At 42.9% G+C, this 17,354-nt stretch overlaps 1 protein-coding gene across 1 annotated transcript; it reads right to left on the bottom strand.

Moving 5' to 3' along the window:
- Positions 1–13,464: 13,464 nt before the first annotated feature.
- On the bottom strand, positions 13,465–17,354 carry Cnga4 (cyclic nucleotide gated channel subunit alpha 4). Its single transcript, XM_026414391.2, has 6 exons — positions 17,293–17,354; positions 17,066–17,167; positions 16,763–16,869; positions 15,860–16,505; positions 14,776–15,125; positions 13,465–13,925 (listed from the first exon to the last, which is right to left on the bottom strand). Exons 1-6 carry the CDS (start codon positions 17,352–17,354, stop codon positions 13,465–13,467), a joined length of 1,728 nt encoding a protein of 575 aa, XP_026270176.2.

Here is a 17,354-nt window from a genome sequence, read left to right on the forward strand (position 1 = left end):
CCCACATTGGATGAGGACAAAGGAAATGTAGGGAGAGAGGAATGGAAACAGAATTAGATTGCTTTCACTTATTCAACAAACCTTGTGCCAGATATAGGACCACTGTGCATTGTCTTGCATATATTCTGTCTCTGAGTAGCTCCCACTCTAATGGAGATTTTTCCAAGTAAACCAGTGATTGCAATACATGTCATAAATGCATCCATCAAGACACATAAATCAGAAATTTAGGAATTATTCTAAATGCCTTCTTCCTTTATGCTCCTTCACCCTTATAATGAAGGCTGTGTGCAAAACCTAGACTCCTTTCCAAAAATGATGGATTTATTCTCCAGCTGCTGAGAGTGCTTCTGGAAGATGGCCCTCAACTGTCAACCTCCTATCAGGAGTTGTCTGAACAGAAGAAAGCCAGCTCATCCAAGGTCATGTACCCTTTCTGAGGCTTCCTGTTTTCATTGACTGCTCAGTGCAGGGATAGAAGGGTTCAGTCCTCCTACTCCAATAAAGGACAACTCTGAAATGTGTTCACAGCCCCAGAGCTCCTCATGGGGTTGACTGAGGCCTTTATTGGGACTAAATTATTGCTCAGCTTCTCCCTTTGCCCAATCCTATTTTAATTCTCTCTCTTGCACTCCAAGAGCACTCCTTAGTAAACTTCCTTTACAGGAATCTCTGTTTTAGAGTTTGCTTCCTGGGGAACATAACTACATCACTCCTGTATTAAATCAATTGTGAAGTGCTGCTGATTTTAGCTACTGAGTGTTCTTTGATTCTGCCTGCTTATACATCCATAGACATTACCTTGCACCACTCTCCTAGTTTCCTAAGTGGGCCACTGCATTTTTCTGGTGCCTTCTTGCATCCACCTTCTACCTTATAGCTATAGTGCTGTGTTCAGAATGCCAATTAATTATGCCGCTCTCTGACCTTTCCTTTTGGGACAGATAAAACCCTTTAACAGGATCTGTGAAACCCTCATGGCCTGACTCCTGCTTACTTCTCTATCTTACTTCTTTCAAGGCACTGTATTTTTTTTTCTTTCCTCTGTAGACACACTGGTGTTCATTTAGACACACCCCCCCCCAACACACACACTTTTATTGTTATCCATCCCCCAGTTACATGCCTTTTGCAATGCTCTCTGGAAACTTCTTTCTTCCTTCTTTCCTCATCCATGGGATCTCAGTTTTCAAGCAGCAATTCCTCAGGAAAATGTTTTCCATGGCTTCCTCTCCTGGGACAAATAGAATCACGGGATGACCTGCAAAATGATTACCCTTGTAGAATCTTCTCTTGAACATGTGTGGACCTTTGAATATAATGAGGTACTACTTCCACGATTATGCTATGTGCCAAAGGGATTTTTCAGATGTAATTCATTTTACTAATCAGTTCACCTCAAGTTAGGAAAATTGTCCAACTAGTCCAAACCACATCACACTAAGTCCTCTTGAAGGACTTTCTCTCTGGCTGCTCACAGCAGCAAAAATCAGAGAGATTTGTAGAACAAGGATTCATCACACTATCAATGGCTTGAAGATAGAAGAGCTCACTTGGAGGAATGCAGGAGGAAGTTGCTAACTGGAGGATGGGAAGGATGTGGGGTAAGTGCCTGAGAGTGGCTTCTCATTGACAGTAGCCCCAAGCCGACAGCCAGCAAAGGAACAGACACTTCAGTCCTCCTCCAAATCTCTAGAAGAAAATTTAGTCTAGATAATACCTTGTGATATGCTGAACAGAGAACCCAGCTACACTGTAGACTTCTGGCCAACAAGTATGTGAACTAATGAGTAGGTATTGTTTAAACCATGAAATTCATGGTAACTTGCTACAGCAGCAATAGAAAAAGGATATACCTTCCATCTCAGGAAGCAGCAAGTGTAGACCCTTATAAACCAAGCAAGAAAGAAATGAAACATTGGGAATTTGTTGAGATTTAGAAAGAAAGATTTGGAAAGATTGCAGTGGCAGTTAGTGTGGAAGGCAACCTAAGGAGTGAGACTAATAGGATTCTATGATAGTAATTCTGGTGAGAAATGATGGTGGTTTGAACTAAAGTCATTGAGGCTATACAGAAATCTGAAGATGACTTTTTAAATTTATTTTTGGTACTGGGGATTACTGAATCCAGGGGCACTTTGCCACTTTACCCAGTCCATTTTGAGACAGGGTCTCAGTACATTGCTGAGGCTGGCCTCATACTTGTAATCCTCCTGCTTCAGTCTCCCAAGTAGCTGGGATAGCAGGCACGTGCTACTACATTCAGCCTTGAAGAAGACCATTTAACAAAGCTTGGATAAAGACCAGCCTGCTGGATAGGGAAAGACTATCCAGACCAGGCTGGGTAGAGAGCGACCATGACAGAGAAGGTAGGAAGAAAACAAAAGAACGAAGCATCATAAAGCTAAAGAAGAAGTGATCTAGGAAGAAAGTGCTGATCTTGTTCAAATACTTCTCTTGGATTAAAACAAACAAACAAGGATTGAGAAGTGTACTATGAATTTAGTGACTTGGAGATCCTTGGCAACCTTGAAAAGAGCCATTTTGGTGAGGTCACTGAGGCAGAAGATAGGAGGGTATACTAAAAACCTGAATGAAAGGAGGAGGTGGGATGAGTAACATTAGGCAAGTATGATTATTTTTTTTAATTTTTTTAACTTGTAGATGAACACACAGTATCTTTATTTATTTTTAGGTGATGCTGAGGATCAAACCCAGTGCCTCACACATGTGAGGCAAGTACTTTACCATTGAGCTACAGCTCCAGCCCCGCAAGTATGATTATTAAGAAATTGAAAGGGGGCAGAACTAGATATGGATATGAAAGGAAAGATTTTTAAGGTGAGAGAACTATAACTTGTTCTCAGATAGAATTACTCCAATATATACAAAAGTCTGAAGATTGATAGATACGTAGAGAATGGCAACACAGAGAATGGCTAATTTTTAAAAATATTTAATTGATTTTATTTTTAAATACATGACAGCAGAATGCATTACAATTCTTATTATACATACACAGCACATTTTTTCATATCTCTGATTGTATATAAAGTATGTTCACACCAAGTCAGGTCTTCATACATGTACTTTGGATAATGATGTCTATCACTTCCACCATCATTGCTAACCCCGCTCCCTCCCTTCCCCTCCCACCCCTCTTCCCTATCTAGAGTTTGTCTATTCTGCCCATACTCCCCCTCCTTACCCCAATATGGCTCAGTCACCTTATATCAGAGAAAATATTCGGCATTTGTTTTTTGGGGATTGGCTAACCCCACTTAGCATTATTTTCTCCAACACCATCCATTGACCTGCAAATGCCATGATTTTATTCTCCTTTATTGCTGAAATATTCCATTGTGTATATATGCCACATTTTTTAAATCCATTCATCTACTGAGGGTCATATAGGTTGGTTCCACAGTTTAGCTATTGTGAATTGTGCTGCTATAAACATTGATGTGGCTGTGTCCCTGTAGTATGCTGTTTTTAAGTCCTTTGGGTATAGACTGAGGAGAGGGATAGCTGGGTCAAATGGTGGTTCCATTCCCAGTTTTCCAAGGAATCTTCCAAAGAATGGCTAATTAATAATGCCAGGTTGCTGAGAGGGAAAGGATGTATAGAATCGAGAGTAGAAGTGGAGATGATGGGAGAATCAATCTCAATTGTAAGAGGAAATTAGTAGAAGAGGATAGTTATAGATGAAACTAAGTCACAGCCAACCACATAACTACTCTATTTCCGTTTTTGTTTTTGCAGCTTTATGACTAGGACAGTGGTTGTAGGTGGAAGTGAAAAGTGAAACATCCAGGTCAGGGTCTTAAAGGAGAGCCACAGACCCTCTTTTCCTTACTGCTCTTGATTGCAGGCTGATTGGGGATATGAAGGCAGGAAGGGTAACTCACTAGGGATGGCAGAATGACAGGAAGGAAGGACCCAGGGTCTTTTGTATTCTCAAATCATTTTATCATTCTTGGTTTTTATGCATGAAAAAGAAAAAAAGCCCTACAATCTTACGTCTCTGTAATTTTTTTCTCTATTGTCATAGCAACCTAACCAGCATTTTAACTAACACAGTAGATTTATAAATTTGGTAGGGAGCTGCTGTCTTATAGTTCTGTTATCTCTTTGAAGTTGAAGATTAGGCTATCCATGACTGATGTGTGTTTAAAATTTTAGGAGCCAAGAAAACAATATAATGGGAGAAGGAAAATGGAGACAAGAGGAAAGTAGTAAGACAATAGGAAAATATTGGGGCGCACTGGAGGGTTGATGACCATAAATTTCCAGTGTATCAATTTCTCTAGCAGAGATCAGCTAGTTGGATGCAAACATAAAGAATATTGATGGTTTGCTTTATTCAAAATTGGGATTTTTGAATATCTTTAAAATTTTTTTAGTTATATATGGACCCAATATCTTTATTTTATTTACTTATTTTTTATGTGGTGTTGAGGATTGAACCCAGTGCCTCATATGTGCGAGGCAAGTGCGCTGCCACTGAGCCACAACCCTAGCACTCACAATTAGAATTTTAACACAGTTGTATGATGTAAAAATAAAGGAACAAGAATGAAGTCATGGGCCATGAAATCTCTGCTGGACATGGAGAAGAGAGAGACTATGCAGGAGGTGACAAGGCTTAAAGTGAGAAATAGGTGAGTTCCAGAAGATTGGCAGTTGTCAGCAATGAGGAAGAAAAGTTACGAGTTTCAAGGTCTATTGAGAATGAGGAAGCAACACGGTGCATGTAGGACCCCAAATCTGATAGATAATGTTGAGAGATGAGAAGTCATCCCTTTCTGCAGGGGATGGTATATCCCCTAAGATATACCATTCTTAGGGGACTGTTCGTTTTAGTACAGGTGTAGGGAGTGCTCAAAGAAGTTGAGAATATAAGAGTTTTAGGCTTTTGGAAAAGAAGTTATAGGGAACAAAATTATCTGACAAGCTTTTCTTAGTCCCACAAGTCTGGATTAGGTGCCTTCTCTGTGTGTGTATGTAACACCCTGTATCTTTTAATATGGTAATTCCTACAATAACATGTCTTGTAATTGTTTTTTTGCTTATTATTTCAGGGCTCTGTTTCCTGCCTTTGTGACTGTATTTGGAGATAGAGCCTTGAATGAGGTAATCAAGATTAAATGAGGTCATAAGAGTGGGTTCCTAATCCAATAGAACTGGTGTCCTTATAAAAAGGAGACCAGAGATCAATCTCTCTCCCTCTTTGTCTCCCTCTCCACTATACACAGAGGAAAGATCACGTGAGGACACAGTGAGAAGGCAATTGTCTGCAAAACAGGAAGAAAGCTCTCATCAGAAACTGAATCTTCAAGTACCTAGGACTTCTAGCTCTTCTAGTGAGAAAATGTAATTCTGGTGTATAAGCTACCCAGTTTGTGGTATTTTGTTATGGCAGCCTGAGCAGACTAATACGTGCCCCTTTCTTTAATAGTTTATCAAAAGTCCTCCCCACACCTCTCATTACTTGTTTTCTGTCTTTTTATCTCACACTCAGATTCTAGCTCCAGCTGAATGTTCATGCTTGACTTCAGGAAACTTGAACTTCAGTTTTCTTGTTTGTTCAATATTATTCATCATCTTTGGACCTTGCTCATATTCTATAAATGCTAGTGGGTAATAGGATGTGAGAGTCAGGAGATGGTGAGTTAGATTGATTTCATGAAGATGATTTACAAGGATGGCGAAGAAGAAGAAGGAGGAGGAGGAGGAGGAAGAGGAGGAGGAGAAGGAGAAGGAGAAATAGCTATAGTGGATAAAGGGGAAATACCATGAGCAGAAGAGGGAAGAGAGGGGATAAAAATGTAGTGTTAAGAGGGTAGATACTCATATCTCAAAATCAGGAAATTTCATCTATGCCAAGAGTAATCCAGCATATGGAGAGAATGAGATTGCTCAGCTCCAGGAAACAGAGAGGGTTTAGATCTGAGCAAGGAGGGAAATGCAAAGTCAATATGGATAGTCACAGGAAACAACTGCAAGACGTTCTGAAGTAGGCTCAGGGTCAGTCCTGAGTGAAGCTGTCTTTAACTCAAGCCTTGACCTGCCTAGGTTATCTGCTATTTTTTGTTTTGTTTTGCTTTGCTCTTTGGAGGGGGATTTTGGACCACCTATCTTCAATTTTATATCTAGAACAATTTCTCTTTCCTTTGGGGAAATTTCAGCCATCTGTGCTCCAATATGGGCACATGATCTTTCTTCCAGTATTCTGTAGTACAACTAAGATAAGAGGGGAACACTTAATGCTTCAGTAAGTGTTCAGGAGAAACAGCCAAAGAAAGGAGAATATAGTTCCTAACACACAGAGAGATAACTTGCTTTATTAGGTACTGCTATTTCTAACTAACTTGTAGGTCCAGGAAACCCAGTGTTCATGACCCAGAGTCATGTAATGTGCTCTTCCTCCAGCACCCTGGTTCTAATACCCAGGACGCTTGGATCCAGTGCTAGGAGTCATAGTTCAGTCCTTGGGGTGCCTGCTTGCTCCTTCCCCCTTTGCTTAGCTCCTCTCTCTGTGTCTGATTAGGTGCCTCTTCCACACCTTTCAAGGCCTTCTCTTCACTGCATTTCTATGATGTGCAGACGTGCTTCTGTGCTGACTCTCTGCCTACGCAACCCCTGCCCACACAGGAGGCTCTTCTCTTGGAATAAACAAGACAGAGGGAGCAGGCTGAGAAAGCAGGTGGCTGGAACCAGAGCAGGAAGGGATGTTGGGTAAAAGAAAGAAACCAGGGGCAGGACTGGACTTCTACATTCCCAGGGCTTGTGCTGGGAGAGAGCAGAGGCACATCCCCAGAGGCTGACTCTAGCTAGATGGTTATACTTTGCTTTACACACAGGCCTTCATAGGTAGGCTAAGAGAGGTCTGGATCTGCCAAGTCAGGGCTTCACTTGAGGGATAGAAGAGCCAAAGGAAGGTCATTCAGAGAGGGTTTCCATAAATGCCCCCAAGTTATTAATCTCCAGGGCCCTATAGGACCTGTTGATGAAGGGAAAGACTGACGTCAGCAGGCTAAGGTACTGAAAATGGAAAAGCAATGACAGGAAAGGATCTGTGTAATTTAGGGGTGAAAAGTACAGGGAATTCTCATTCATTTCAGTCCTGAATGTTCCCAGCCATTAGTGGTACTACCTTCAACAGAGCTGCTTTAGACTCTGATTTGGGCACAATCTCCTCAGTAATGTCTCTTATCATCACCACTGATATGCTTTAGTCCTTGTGTAAAATGTAGGAAGAAGGGTTTTCACAGACCAATTGAGATCACAATTCCCTAACATCATTCCTTGTCCCAAAGATTTCATTTCTCCCTGGGTAATTCTCTCAGCTTTTCAAAAGCAATGCAATCCTGAGGCCTGGGAGGGAGTTGTAAGGAGGGATGGGAAGGAGTTCCTTGCTCCCTCTGCTGGCCAGACCTGGCATTGTCAGCACAGCCCAGACAACAGCTGGACAACCATGCCCCAGAACCCTCAAAGTAAAACCACTACCAGAGGGACACGAATAACATCATAGCTGCTATTCATCATTAAGAAATCACTATCTTCCAGAAACTGGCAGGCAGTTTACATTCATTATCTCATTTACATTTTAATTCTATAGCATTTCCTACTAATGATCCTGATAGGTTTTATAGAAGAGACTGAGAGAGAGTTCCTCAGATAGCGATGTTTCAGAACCAAAACCTAACTCTGATTGATCCAAATACATGCTCTTTCTTATATTTTGTACTTTAAGGCCAGCTTAACACTTGTCCTGTCTTGGGCCATGACTTTGTTCCCAGCTCTAATCCAACTTGAACATCCATCTCTGATTCTAGTCTCAAGCTAGAATCCACCCACCTTGCCTCCTGCTCCTGGCTCCTAGTGCTTGCTCTAGATCTTTCTCCAGTTGAATGGCCTCTGTCCCTCTGAATCTGATTTCCTCCCAAGGTTGATACTTTTATTTTCATCTGTCTTCTGGGGTTAGCAGCCAAACACTAAAAAAGAAAAAGGTGGGGTGGGTTGGGCTAAAGAAGCTTTTGTGGGGGAGAAGCTAACTGGGAACACTGAAGAGGGGTGTACCTCCAAAATCTTAGCCCTGCTGAGGTATCCCACAGTAATGACTTACAGAGAGAAGTGGGTGAGTCCTGAGGTCCTGTGGGAGGCAGAAGAACTAAATAAAACAAAACAAAACAAAACAAAAAAACAGTTTGTTCTCAGCAGGAGGACCCTTGAGCAGTCTTGACAGCCCTTTAGAAATTTAGCAGTGACTCCAAAACTCTGGTCTCTTCTCACAGCTGCATGTGTGCAGGCCTGGCTATTGGCATCCCTTCCCCACAGCAGCAGGTGGTCCCTTGTTTTTGGCTGCAGTCCTGATATCACACTTCAGCACATTGGGCAGACTTGCTAGGGATTCACAAGCTTTCCTTTTCACAACTGGATCCTTCTCCCCTGTTACCACAGTTACGTCCTGTAACCTTCATTCCCCAGGAAGCAAGGAGCTTGCCTAGTTCAGGAAGTCCCTTTCTTATCTCCCCATGAGAAAAAGTATGACAAACCTGGATTTCATTCCATGTGACTTAGGAGCCCTGTGAGAGTAGGAAAGCTAGTTCCAGAGCTTCAAAATGAGATGATAGTGGCCTCTTTCTCGTATCGTTTTAAGGATTAATTGAAACAATTAATTGGCCTAGGACCTAGCATAAGTAACTCCTCAACAAATCAAATCTAACATTTTTAGTTGCTTTGTGGGCTTCAGTTTCCTGATCAGGAAAAATGAACATAGTAATAACTTAAATTTCCTAATATTGTTATAATGACAAAATAAGATAATGTATGTACAGCACTTTAGAATGATTCAATGACAGTTATAAAAATATACATTTCCTTGATTCTCTAAATCAGGCAATTTGCATTTAAGCTTTTAACCACCTACCTTATGGGGGATTTGATCTCAGATGTGTTTTGTGGTATTCTTTCTGTTCTCTCTTTCCCTAGTTAGGGGCTTGTAAACATCTCTGGGTGTTTTATGTTACACAGGCCTGGAACAGGCCTTTGGTCTTCAGACCATGCTGATTATGCTGGTATGGGTCTTGCTCAAGCCTGCACACCCTTAGGGCACATGCTCTGAGATTCCAGTGTCTACTCCGCCATAATGACCATTCTCCAATTTCCAAAGTCTTAACTCTAAGTGTTCCCTATTCTGGTTCCTCTGTGGAAGTGGATTCCAGGCTGCTTTTCTCCCCAGAGACTCTGTGATACACAATTTTGGCTCTATTATCTTTGCCTTCTGGTGTTATTCTTGTGAATATGGCAAAAGGGAATTTGCAGATGTAATTGAGGATAATAATCAGCTGGCCTTAAAATGGGGAGATTATCTTGGCTTATTCAGATAGACCTAAACTAATCAGATGAACCCTAAAGATCTTTCTCTTGTACTAAAAGGAGAAGTGAAAAAAATGAGAAAGATTTAATATGCCTTTGTTGTCTTGAAGATGAAGGGGACTTGTATCAAGGACACAATCAAAAGGTTCTGAATTCTGCCAACAGTCTGAATGAGCTTAAAGCAGATTGTTCCACAGAGCCTCCAGTTAAGGGCTCAACTCAGCTGACACCTTGATTTCGGTCTTGGGAGACTCTTAGCAAAGCCTGATTTTCTGACTCAGAATAGCAAGATAATAAATGGGTGGTGTTAAATTTGTATAATATGTTACAACAGAAAAAAGCCTAATATTATCTTTAAGAATCCCATTTCTTTTCTCCTCTTCTCCATCTTTTCCTTCTTCTTCTTTTGAAGTATTGGAAAATGAATGCAGGAGTTCTCTACCATTGAGCTATATCACTAGTTGTTTAAATTTTTATTTTGAGACAGGGTCCCAAATTTACGGAGGCTGGACTCAAACTTGGATCTTTCTGCCTCAGTCTTCAGAATAGTGGGATTACAGGTATGTACCACCATGCCTGACCCCCATTTCTTTTCTTAGTCTTGGCAAATTTCCCTATTTAGGCCCAGAAGCTTCCATTTCTTCAACTCTAACCCCTTTCAGACTGTCAACAATTTACCTCTAAGTGAATTGTTTGTCAAAACCTAGGATCCCTAGTCATAAAACAGTCTAAGACAGAGTTTCTGACAATTTCTGTCTTGGACCTTCCCATACAAAAAAAAAAAAAAAAACCTTTTTAAGTTTAGAGATATAAAGATTTAGGTAATTTCTTTGATAGGTGGAGGTATAAAATATTCAAAGCCCAAAATGACTATTTCAATAAAAATTTCTTGCTACATATATAAGTACTTAGCCTAGTGCATGATACACATTAATATTCTTTAGACCAGAAAATATTTATTATTTTGTTATTTCAGGAACATAAGATTTTGTTCACTTCGGCCCACCCTGAGCTTACTTTATCCAGCTTGATTCCCAAAATATTGTCTTTAACAAGGTGATGGAAACTATTCCTTGACTGGATGACTCTAGTATGGAATTGCTGACATTTAAGATGTCTTAGGCATAGTGATTCCACTATGGAGAATCTGATCTTGACAGATGTGGTAGTGCATATCTGTAATCCCAGCAACTTGAGAGGCTGAGGGAGGAGGATCACTAGTTCAGTTTCAGCAACTTGGTGAGACTCTGTCTCAAAATAAAAAATCAAAAAGACTGGGGAAGTGGCTCAGTGGTTAAGCACCCTGGATTCAATCTTGGGTACCAAAAAAGAAAAAGAAAAAGAATAATAAAAAAAGAGGGCTGGGGTTGTGGCTCAGTGGCAGAGCACTTGCCTTGTACATGTGAGGCACTGGGTCTGATACTCAGCATCACATGAAAAATGAATAAATCAAATAAAGATATTGTGTCCATCTATAAAAAAATTCTTTTTTAAAATAATAATAATAATAAAAAAGAAACAAGAAACTGATCCCCTCATCTGGAATAGCAGAGGCAGAGCAAAATACATATCTGACTCTGGAAGAATTTTGCTTTTGCATCCAAATTATGCCAGGTAGTCAGTTATCACCCCTACTCTACTACAGACCAGGATTCTATAGGGTGGGAGTGATCACTTGTTCTAATAGACCCTGCACATTGTATTGTGTCGACAAAAAGCTTACTCTGAGTTCCCTAATCCATCTGGTACCACCAATATGGTCTTTACTATATACCCACCCATTCCACTTCTACATGATTTGAGGACAGAGATGGTAGAAAACCCTCTTGAAAGAAGGTCAGAGGTTATGTTTTCTCTTATATATGGAAACTAGAGAAGAAAAAAAGAAAAGATAGATGCGGGCCCGGTGAGGGTATGGTTTAGACAAAAGCTCACGTGTGAAATGATACAAGAAAGTTTAGAGGAAAAATGATTTGGGTTACAAGAATCTTAATGTAATCAGTGCATTCATCCCCCGATAGGGAATAACTAGGTAGAAACAATAGGTAGGTAGGGTGTGACTGGAGGAGATGTTGCTGGGGGTGTGCCTTTGGGATATATATTTTGTCCTTGTTGAGTAGAGCTCTCTCTCTGCTTCTTGGTGGTCATGTCCTAACCTGATTTCCTCCACCACACTCTTCTGCCATGATGTTCTGCTTCATCTCAGGCCTACAGCAATGGAGCCAGCCATCTACGGACTGAGACCTCGGAAACCTTGAGCCCCCACATAAACTTTTCCTCCTTAAAATTGTTCTTGTAAGGTTTTCTGGTCACAGCAGTGAAAAAGCTGACGAAAACAGGGTCAAGGATCTCAAGAAAATCAAAAGGAGATCAGTAGAGGAAAGGGACCGGGGGTAGAAGTAAGGGGAGGAGGGGGAAGTGCTGGAGAGTGATATTGGCCAAATTATATTATTATATTTTGTGCATGTAAAAATATGTAACAAAATTCCATCAATACATTCAACTATAATGCACCAATAAAAAATATGGAAAAATATTAAAACCTCCTAAGAAACTGACACACACCTTCTTCTAATTTTGGACTCTATGTGCTTCAATTCTCTTCACTTTGACTAGCAAATATTTGTGTACTTATATGCCAGGCATGGTTTGGGCCTTGGGAATACAGAGATAAACAAGACAGACCTAGGGCCAGACTTATGAATTTTAGTATTTTGTGAAGAAAATCACAAAATACCTGCATATTTTTAAATGATTTGAAGTACAATGACCCTAATAATCTCTCATGATAGTAGAAATTTACTGCTCAGTTATACCTATAAGTCAAGCCCCAGATTCATTTTAATATATCTTCTGGCATAGCTCAGATCTGAAGACTGGCCTATCCTGGAGGAGCTGAAGTGGTGAGCCAGGGTGAATGTGATTCAGAGCTGATATCAGACTTCTCTGTAGACTCAATGCCTTTCCAGCCCCAAACCAGCAGCCCTTCTTCCAAGCACACCAAGTTACTCCAAAACTCCCAACACACTCATGTCTAATTTTCCCAATGATGTTCCACTCCACCTAGTCTCTACTCTCTATCCTATATTTGTGAATACCATGCAATGTAGGAGGGTTGGATTTCTGCCGGCACCAAGGCCAGCTCCAACAACTAGTTGGATAGGGAACAGCCAGGGACAGGTACTGGGAACTATTTCTCCCTTGGAAACAGTCCTGAACACAGGGAAGACATGGCTCCAGATTCAAGGATTGGTCCAGAAGAAGGAAAAAACAGAGTTATACGGTCTGGTTCACTAAACTAGATCAAACCCCTTAGAGCTCAGAGTTGAGGACATACACTATGGTGTGGAATGCAACACCAGCATATGATATGAATATATCTATGAAAGCATGTGCACACTTGTTAGTGATGTCATGTATAAGATGACTTTTCTTTACCTCAGTACTCTCTATTCTTTTAGTACGCCAACTTTTTTGAACACACCTGTGCTCCTCACCCCTGTGACTCAGAATTCAGACAGAATTCATCCTGGCCCACCACTGGCTTTGCCTTTTACTTTTAGTCCCATAAATGCTTATGAGGAGGCAAATACTTTATTGAAGTGCAATTTGCAGGGTACATTTGCTAACCACCCATATGGGGAGCATTCAAAGGACATCTTGGAACACCAAGGCTCTGAGTGCACTTTTATGTTTTCACAAGCAATGTACACATCTGTATGCGGTATCTCTGTATCTGTTGGTGTATGACTGTCAGCATATGTTCAGGGGCTACACCTGAATGTGCTTATGTGATGTGATATAACTTATATTTATGCTTATGAAAAAGCATTGTGTGCTCTGAGAATGGGAACTCTAGAGCATATTCTATGGAATATATAATATTGGGCCAGCGTGCGCACGCATATGCTGCTGAGTTGGGGGATGAATGTGTGTTATACCCTACATCTCTAGCTGGGCATCTACAAATTAATTCACTCCTGTCTCTGTGAACTAGCAAATAAGATGGCTGTTTTTGCAGGCAGGCTTTCCTACAATTCTGAATTCATTTGGAAGGTGGGTATCCAGGGGACAGAGATGGAATCATTCTGGTCCTGAGGGTCTCTCCTGGCTGGCCCTTCCCCCTCTGTCCTTGGAAGTTCCTTCCCCAGGCTCGCCTTCATCATCAGCCTCAGTCAAGTCCTCAGGCATTGGCCACTCTCTGGTCTGCCACTCCAGCCGTTCAATACGGTAAGCAATCTTGAGTGCACTGGATTCCAGCTCAGCCAGTAGGCGAGCAAACTTGGTCTGTAGATCATCAAGCTGTTGATCAAGGTTTCTCAGCCGGGACTCTGTGGCTTCCTGTAGGGCAATCTCAGCTGCCTCAGCATTTACATCCAACTTATTCAGTTTCAGCAGGATCTCACGGCCCTTCTCCTCCATGACAGCCTGGGCTTGTGGATACTCACTCAACACCTCTCGGAGGTCCTCCTTGCTGAGACAGAATAGGTCTGAATAACCGAGGCTCTTAATGTTGGCTGTGCGACGGTTTCCAGACATGTTCCCTGTGGCCCGTGGGTGGACAGAAGGGAGGATAGTTAGCAGGGATGTGGGAAGGTACCATTTCACTCCTGAACTAGGATTCCCCCCTCCAATTCTGCCTAATTCTTTCTTTCAATAACGTACTGGGGACCAAACTCTGTGCTGGTTGGGTATCAGTGACATGCCTCAAAAATTCATGATCTAGAGGAGAAAGACATTTAATGGGATAGTTATATAACAGTATGGTTGGTGCAGTGTAGACATATGCACTAGGTACTATGGGAAGACAGGCAAAGAGCCCTTGTCAAGCTGTAAGGCAGATAATTTAAGGAAGCCTGGAGGAAGAAATGCCTGAACTGGGTAGGAGGTAATTAGGGGAAATAGGAAATTGAGTGGGAGGAGAGCAATCTAACCAGAAGGAGGAGCAAGAATAGAGAGATGGGCAAATTACCAAACTTCTCTAAGCTTCAATTTCCTTTTCTTCAAAATGAGAGAAGATCAGTTCCTACCTTATACAGCTGTGTGAGAATTTGAATTGATGCATGATAAACACTTAGAGCAGGGGATGTAGTAAGTATGAGATAAACATCATTATTACTATTACCTCCATCATTTTCCAATGGTCTGTTGGTGCCTCAGTCAGTACCCATAAAGTATGCTTACTCTCCCTTCTAAGGACCCACCCTGCCAATTGACCTAGGCTCAGTTTCTTCTCAGTGTCCAGCTTCTCTTCTGAGCCCTGTAGTGACTCAGGAAGGGGTGAAGTTTCCTTCATCTAAATGTGCCCTGAAGTACCATCTTGCTCCAGCACAGAGTTCTGCTATCCCATTCTTTTCCCAACTCTGTTCCTGGAAAAAATGCTGGGGTACCCACCTTTGATGTTGATGATACTGATCTCCCCAAAGTAAAGCCCTGCACCAAGCACAGCATACTGTGTGACACCATCATCTGCCACGACAGCCAGTTGACCCTCTCGAATGATGTACATCTCTCTGCCAATGTCCCCCTTGCGGCATACATATTCGCCTGGTGAGTAGGTCTGCGGTTGCAGCTTTAGCACAAGTTCCTCCAGCAAGCTGGCCTCACAGTTCTGGAAGATCTGTACCCGGCTCAGAGTAGACAGGTGTACGGACACAGCCACTTCTGCTCGCAGCCGCTCAGGCAAATGCTGTAAGATGGCTACCTCATTGGTCATCTTCTTGTTGATCTGCAGGTGCTGGTACCTGGGAGAAAGGGTAGTGCCATTTCCTCACCAGCCTGTCTGTTCCCCTTCCATTAGGGCTTAGATCAGCCAAGATCTCAACCACACTTAGGTCTTGCAAAGGTCATGGAAGAACCTGATAGTTGGCTAATATCCTTTCTTGGTTATAGATGTGTTTTGGTCTCTTTGACCTCACCCAAGGTACAGATGCCTCCACCACTTGACAATGAGTACCATACTGTTCACTTTCTGTCAGACTCCATCCCACCCATGATCAATGTTTAGTATCTCCTCCACTGATAGCTACTTCAGTCACCAAGCTCCCATCTTCTCCTAGAGCCTTCTCTCTGACTCACCAATTTTGTGGCACTTATATTTGTTTAGAACACAGTATGACATACCATGATATAGTTAATCATCTTGTTGGTTTTCTGCTGGTGAGGGTGGCGTTGCCTTTCTCCACTCACTCTTTCTAGAGCCTTCTGAGCCCTACCAGACAGTGGGAAGCTCCCATTCCCTGGTTACCATGTTGTCCTTCTTTTTGCATGAGTTCCTCTTCCTATCAGTCTCTTACCCACCCTCTCCCCAGGTTAGATTCCCTCTGTGGAGAACGCTCCTTTCCAAGCCCTCCAGCAGACTTACTAATGAATGACGAATTTAGACCCTCTCAGACCAGTCAGTGAGTGGCCCCCACCCCCAACCCTGTTCTGCTAGCACACTCCTCCCTCTACTGGTGTGGAACCTAGGTATTCTCACCAATCTATAACTCGCCGCTCCAGCCGCCGGTTGACATGGTGCAGCTTCATGTACTTCTTCACCAGGGCGTGATCTGGGTAGAAGGCTGCATCTGCGGTGTTCATGTTGTAGATTACAGAGCTCATGCTACCCATGATGGTGGCGAAACCCATGACGGCCAGCAGGAAATCGCCCACCATGAAGAGGTACTCCTCTTCCCGGGCTGGCAGTGGTGTATCGCCCACGGTTGTCAGGATCAGTGTGGAGAAGTAAAAGCTGTAAAGATACTGGCGCCGCAGACGTTCAAAACCAGGCCGCGCTGGGTCTGGGTACACCCATGCGTCACGCCCAAAGCCCAGGTACCGGGATAGTGCAAAGTATAAACAGCTGTTCCAGTGGATGACGACAAAAATGTAAAGCATCAACTTGGCGATGCGAAAGGCGTTTGGGTAAGCTGTGCGGGTCTCTGTGCGGTCGAAGGCCTCGAAAAGGCGAGGCACACGAAGAAAGCGGTTGAGCCTCAGCGTAGGTATGTGTGGGCCCAGCTGCACGTAGACAGCATCAGTGGGGATGAGTGAAGCCAGGTCCAACAGGAAGCTCCAGGTGCGGACATAGCGACTCGCGATTCTACCCTTGTCAACCACCAGGATACCCTGTTCTAAGAATCCTAGGGGTGGGAAGAAAGGGATGCACTGAGATCAACCACAGGTGAGGGTGGGCAGGCCAGGGACACAAACACAGGGACAGGGTGGAGGTGAGCATCACCCTCTTCAGGTTTTCTGGAGTGAGCAAGGAGATATTGTCAAGCACAGAGAGACACATGTGAAAGTGCTACCACTGAGGGGACCTTGTTCTTTCTGCTATGAGGGGCTTTCTTTGGGAAGGGACCATGAAACCAAGGGTCAGTTCTAGGGGCTCACTGACCCGTGTGGAAGCGCACTATGATGTCTAGAAGGTAGAGCAGGTCACTCGTGTAGTCCAGCACGAACCAGGCCAATAGATAACCATGTTGCAAGTCAGGAAAGCAGGCTCTGAGAGGTGGTGCAAAGGGAGGACAGAGGATTGGCTTAAAGGCCAAGCTGAATAAGGCGGTTCAAGCTGGGCCCCTAAATACTATTCTGCCTTGGGCCCTACAATGGGTGCTGCCCCTTCCTTAGGCCCTGCCCAAATGCCCACCGCTCTTCTTCATCCCTACTTAAGGCCTCTGTTTTAGCGCCCCTGCCAAACCTGCACACGATGATGATGAGGTTATACATTACTGGGAAGACCATTATGTTCAACCACCAGTAGTAGTAATCCCCAGATGGATCCAAGACAGGCAGCTTCTTCCTGTGGGCAAAAAGAGAGATCCTGCCTCAAGTGTTCAGCAGACATTTGATAGGTGCTACGAAGAGGAATGAGATTCCTTTGGAGTGAGATGGATAGATCTGACACAAAGGACCAGAACTCCTTACCTGGTTTTGGATGGGGCAGGTGGGCTGGATTCTGTAGTCTTCACTTTGCTGTCTTGGCTCAT

The sequence above is a fragment of the Urocitellus parryii genome, chromosome 4 (assembly GCF_045843805.1).
Source record: "Urocitellus parryii isolate mUroPar1 chromosome 4, mUroPar1.hap1, whole genome shotgun sequence".
NCBI classification, from domain to species: Eukaryota; Metazoa; Chordata; class Mammalia; order Rodentia; family Sciuridae; genus Urocitellus; species Urocitellus parryii.

What these genes read in the sequence shown, in the direction of transcription:
- Cnga4 (XM_026414391.2), bottom strand. Translation starts at nt 17,354, where the DNA reads ATGAGCCAAGACAGCAAAGTGAAGACTACAGAATCCAGCCCACCTGCC. An exon ending in CCTGCCCCATCCAAAACCAG is followed by an intron (nt 17,168 to 17,292) that starts GTAAGGAGTTCT and finishes TTTTGCCCACAG; the next exon opens with GAAGAAGCTGCCTGTCTTGG. An exon ending in CTCATCATCATCGTGTGCAG is followed by an intron (nt 16,870 to 17,065) that starts GTTTGGCAGGGG and finishes ACCACCTCTCAG; the next exon opens with AGCCTGCTTTCCTGACTTGC.